General features: G+C 37.2%; 1 protein-coding gene across 2 annotated transcripts in view; it reads left to right on the forward strand.

Annotated features, from left to right (window-relative positions):
• The window catches only part of Atg16 (Autophagy-related 16), a 417,335-nt gene that overhangs the window by 395,503 nt on the left and 15,832 nt on the right, over window positions 1–6,000 (forward strand). For both annotated transcript variants that reach the window (XM_026814118.1, XM_018025811.2), the window contains 3 exons: window positions 3,456–3,635; window positions 4,790–4,874; window positions 5,204–5,350. In XM_026814118.1, the coding sequence (XP_026669919.1) occupies window positions 3,456–3,635; window positions 4,790–4,874; window positions 5,204–5,350 (412 nt within the window). The remainder of the gene's footprint in view (window positions 1–3,455; window positions 3,636–4,789; window positions 4,875–5,203; window positions 5,351–6,000) is intronic.

Genomic DNA, 6,000 nt, shown 5'->3' on the forward strand with positions numbered 1-6,000 from the left:
ATAGTGAGACAGGTCGTGAATGCAGGAAGTGCATCCTTTTTGTCGTAAGTCGTCCCTTGAATTATTTTCAGAGAGAGAACACAGGCGCGAGCGCTCCTCTTCCATTTTTTTCCCACTCCCCCGTCTATCATTCTTTGGACGTACATGTAAATAAAGCCGGTTTAGCGAATCCAACACTTGAAACGTTCTACGAAATTTGTACGCTTTTACAAGTTAAATCCGAGTTAATTTCACACATGTCGAGAGCCGGAAGAACTCGTTGCTGGCCAGGTTGATACACACACGCGAACACAGGTCGGACATTCATTTCGGTTCGGGGCTTCTCGCGCTTTTGTCGTGAAACGCGACGCACGCAGACCTACGGTGAAATAGTGAAAACCGAGCGGGGGCCACCACGGGTGCTATCCGAGAAAGGCGGACGATGCAGCGACGCGACCGGTGGGAGAGCTGGGAGAGGTGTACAAAAGTTTTGCGCAAATAAATCTCGCTACGCAAGGAGCGGACAATAGCGAACGCCATTGCTGAAACCGCGTTTAACCGTGAATTATTGTTTAGCATGGACGGTTTAAGACAAAAACTGTGCTTAAAGTGGATCAGCTGTTTCCTATCGAAGCATTATCCCTCTTACTGCTGTTTCGTCGTTTCTGTTATCGCTATAATACCTCACGTAGCTCGGATTAACTCCCATGCTTCAACTTAATAATTCAGATGTCCGTTATATCTCCTTTTAATTACAACCGTTCTTTCTGCTGTAATTTAATAAATTCTCGTTCACAGATCCGAACGAGGAAGAAATGTAGTTGTAATAATTTATTTTCTACATGTTCAAGCTTTTTCAATTATTCAACACGATTCATTCGAAGTGCAGATCACGAGAATAGTAAAAAAATTAAGGCTGCGAGATTGAAGGCCCACATGTTTATAGTTAATTAGATAAATAGTGAAACTGTCAATGCGGGTAGCAGTGGGAAAAGTGATCCGATGCGAGGCAACGTCGGTTACCCACTTCAGAATGTATGTGCGTATGTACTCAGATACTTCAGTTGCTCGAATCCTGAAAGTGTCATCGCTGTTTGAAATGTGTAACAAGGGAAACGGATACGGTGGTGCTATGCAAATATACGTATAAGCAATTAATAATCATACAACAGTTTACCGTATTAGAACTCTAACGAAATTTCAAGTTCCTCTGATAATGCTTGTATAGTAGAGAAGGTTGTTAGCGAAGCTCCTGTGAGCTCCCGATGGAAAAGAAGTTTGCTGCTCCTGTCTTGCAAACATATTTACATCCGTGCACGTGTTTGTTCTTCGTTGCAAAGGATATAGAATAAATCATCAAATAGTATACGTACGAATACGAAATTATAACGCGTAAACAATTAAATGAAAATCTCTGTGGAACAAACATCTCGAATGTAGCACGTCAAAATAAAGCCTGTGCTTATTCGTATAGTCGAAATATTTTTTATATTTAGCAAACTGTTTTTTAAGTATAATGAGTTGTTCATTCGGTAATATTAATCGCTATGATTTTTCGTTTTTTTACATCTGGCATTGAAAGAATATCTCATAGTCTAACTTGAAGCAGATATGTGTCTGAGTTTATCAGTCCAGTTTCTGCCTCGTACCACCGGATACGCGAGGCTCGGATAAATTGTACGTTACGTGACTTGCTCGTATGTTAAAAGTACAGATACGATTACTTAGTAGACGGCGAGCAATTCTTGTAACGATGGAATATGAAATTCTTGCTAGTTCGGGTAACGAATGAATATTTTTCATTTAGGAAGCTTATTTGCAAGTGGTAACGATGATTACCCTGGTTGAATCCGAATGGTAATGCAAGTGAAATGCGAACATTACTGCGATGAATCATCCGCTTCTTTGCGTCGCGTCGGGTCGCGTCGGGAAGAACTAACGATTCAGGAGAAGACTAAATGAGTGGAGCTACCAACGCTTAGCAATTATTCGTGCCTTCAAATCGGCATATGAAAATGACGTGGAAATTGCTCAACACTAATTTTCCCATCACCCATGCCACATTTCTGCCTCTTATCCTTCGTGCCACACAGCTACTTCGTGAAATACTGAACTGCATTAGGTCCTTTTTAAAAAAAAGAAACATATTTCATGTCTTTCAAAATTGTCTTCCCTGATAAAAGCCAAGTTAGCTTTTAATACTCCCAACGTGTAATGTTAATCATATTAATTAATTTCTCCTGTTCCCTTGTTAGGCTATAGTTCAATATTTATTGTATCATAAAGTTCGTTTAGGCTTGGTCTCTTTATTGCAGGCGTTTACTAAACATTATATTTCAAGATAGAATAAATTGCCGATCACATGATCGCTTAATAATAAGTTAATATACTGAAATGAGAAACGTTAAAATCACTAAAGGTTTAGGAGAATTGTATGGCTTGAAATTCGAGATTTCATTCTCTGGATACGCGCAGTTGAAACTTTCGAATACGGTTTCCGCCGTCTATTATTTTACTTCCATATGTACATACGGTGTACGTACGCTTAATTGCATTCGATAGTACGTGTACGGGGTGTCTTGTTCAAATCTATATAGGTTTTCAAATGTATTATATGGAAGGGAAAAGAGGAAATATGATGTACATAGGTATTAAAAATCAATTCCGTTCTCTGTGTTTCTTTATATCCACTTTTCAAATAGTTATTGGAAAAGTAATATAAATTCCTGATTTCGGTTATTAAAATTATTAAAATCATTTCACTTGACAGATGAATTGTATTGTGTCATGTAAGTATCCCAAATATTTATAAAATCGTAAGTGAAATTGTAATCGCGTCTACTGTTCGTAAGAAGAGTTAAAATGGTTAATAGAAGATTAAGGAGAAAAGTTATCGATTTGTAATTTACGGCTGCAATTTCTACTGGGAAGAGGTCAGTTATAAATAACGCTGGATCGACTCATTACGTCGAACCATGTCAGTTTTATGTACAATTACACGAATTTTGCGTAGGAACGTCCATTCCACGTTGTTGCTACCGGTTTACATTAAATCAAACATGATTTATTAACCGATCAATTAGCTTGTCGAACTTACCGCGACGATACGTCGGTTATCGATATCGCTCGAGGCCCTTCTCTCTCCTTCTCCCTGTTACCCTTTCTCTCTCCAATGGAGATGGAATTACTGGGGCACCAATTACTTCTCGGTGATGTATCATACCTGTCGACTTAGGTGTTACGACGTAAGCAGATTTTATGTGAATCCGGAAACAGCCGTTCCGATTGAAATTGCAGATCTAGGAATTCTGATTATTACCTCGATTCCTTTTGTATAGTGTATACTAATCTAAATAGGTGAAAAGTTATTGATTCAACTCTAACTAAACTTCATCCAATTAATAAAAAAAAGAAATTTTCGCGAATTTCGTAAAAATTAATATAGTTATTTGAGACGTATTAAAATTTGTTTGCAGGTATAGAAACGAAGTTTGCGGGCTCGAGTTGCAACGACCTTGTAACTTCCGATGGAGCAGGCTCTACGATAATTAGTGGCCATTTTGATCAGAGAATTCGATTTTGGGACACCAGGGCAGAGTCCAGCTCAAATGATATTCTGTTGGAAGGGAAAGTCACGTCACTGGATTTATCTCGTGGTAAGTCTCTATGGTACATGCAAAATAAGGCTTAATATTTGTTTATAGAATACTGAAGAGAAATTAAATTGTCCATGAGAATAAATGAGAGTCAAGGGTATGAACGAATTTTTTTCACTCTCGCGACTAGGAAAAATGCGTTCGTGTTCAGAAAATTGTTAATCACTCATATCGAATGTAACTTTAAACGCGTTAGAGTAGATGCAAGAAGAAAACGTCCGGACTTGTCGAGAAACAGATAGATCATGCGTCATAATGTACCTCGTAGGAACTGAGAAATTGTGTTTAGATCCAAATACCTGTATACTTAAGTTCTCATATTTCATTTCGTAGAATTAACATTTTTGTAGAAAGATAATTATGTTCGACACGGAAAATATGCAATTATGTTTATGATTACTTTTTTGTTGTACAACGCGCGTATTAAATTACAGATTAAGCATTACACACTTTTGCTCTGTAAAATCCGTTGAAACGAGAGAATGTAGTAACGGTTAAAACGTTAATATCATTGAAAGCTTGCAAGCGAACCTCTTAATTTAGCATGATAGAAAAATTTCAAGACAGATGCACATTGTTGAATGCGTTCCATAGTAATTTTGATAAAGCTCGCCGAGTCGGAATTACGTTATCGCGGGGACTATAAAATTCTGCTCGATTACATCGCTCCTCTGCTAATGCTTTTCCTTTATCATTCACCGTAATACATTATGTATACTTCCATTAAAGTATAATACAGCTATCACTTGCTTGTGAAATGTGCTCGCTAGATTCGGAATGAAACCCTTTTCTGAACGCGGCTACCCGGAAGATTTATACGTCTCGAAAAGGAATTATGTACTTACTTACGAAGGAGGGAACTCGGCAAGTACCTACCTAGGCCCTTCGCTTATTAACGAAACTTTGCCAACTTCGAGAGCTTATCGGGTTAAATACTACATTCGAACTTGTCGTTTCGAGGACGACAGGTTAATTGTTTACGAGGTATCAGCAATTCAGAAGCCATAAACTTCGATAATGATGTATTTTTCGAACTATGTAATTGTGAATAATCACGTTGATCATTGGAACCCTTCTACAATGAAATGTATTTGACTAGCTTAATTTTGTCATTGATAAATCACGTTGAAATGTGGATTTTTCTTTGCTTCCAGGTGCGAATTATCTTTTAAGCTGTGTCAGGGACGATACGTTGAAACTAATCGATCTCCGAATGAAAAAAATCATCGGATCATTCAGGTAAGCACCGTTTTCATTAAAAACTTAATCAAATTAAAAGATGTGTAATTTTATCTTGAAATACGTGTACATTTTGAAAATGAAGTATCAGAATACGTAACGAGCTGTGAGAGAATCATTAGAGAGAAAATGATATTCCATTAATGTTGGATGGTTCTATAAATTATATTTTTGAAAGGCAAAAAGAAACATAGCTGTAGTTGTCAGATGTAATTTTCCCGTTAAAATTATTTTCGTTCTGAAACATCAAAATTATGAAACTTTTATTTTTACGAATCCTTTAGCATAAATACAACGTTGATTACAATAGAGGATTTCTTAATTTTTAGCGCCGACGGGTTTAAAGTTGGCTTCGATTGGACGCGGGCGACTTTCAGTCCTGACGGTCAATACATAGCCGTCGGCTCTGCGGATGGATCGGTTTTCATTTGGTCCGTCGCAACAAATACAATTGAATCCGTATTGAAAAACCATTCGTAAGTAGTTCTGTTTCCATCCCACCTGTGCCCATTGATACTAATAACAATCAACAGCGAGCTCGTTCGCAACCGAACGGTGTATTTTACAAACGCACAGTCGCATCAAATGTCGAGAGCACAGCATATTATAATATCTATTTCAATTCTTGGTGAGCAGATGCTGTGAAAACTTGAGTTTGCATAAAAATTCATAGCCCGGTTCATATAACTAGAGGATCGCGGATTTCATATGGTATCAAATTTTTACATACTGAAAAAGCACGAGATCGAAAGCTTGTTGGATTTTAACATAGTATCTCGGTATTTTTACATGTATGCTTACGTTTATTATAAACACGTAACAGGCTGCAGTCCAATAATTACGTATCGATCGTGGACAAAATTTTAACGAACACATCTCTTCGAGTTCTGATAAATTATTCATCGTGCGCTTCATGCGGGACGAATTTTAATTAATTGCAACTTCGTATATAATAGATTACATTTTTGATACTACAGAAATAAACAGTTTTAATTGAACAGAATTATCAGCAGCAGGAATTTAAGGATGTATTGGTTATACAGTCAATCCCAAAAGTTTATGCACTTTAGAAACACATTTTTTAAAAAGAAATCAGACATCAGAAGAACATTGCTATTAATAAACA

The sequence above is a fragment of the Ceratina calcarata genome, unplaced genomic scaffold (assembly GCF_001652005.2).
Source record: "Ceratina calcarata isolate Rehan_Ccalc_2016 unplaced genomic scaffold, ASM165200v1 scaffold368.2, whole genome shotgun sequence".
Lineage (NCBI taxonomy): Eukaryota > Metazoa > Arthropoda > Insecta > Hymenoptera > Apidae > Ceratina > Ceratina calcarata.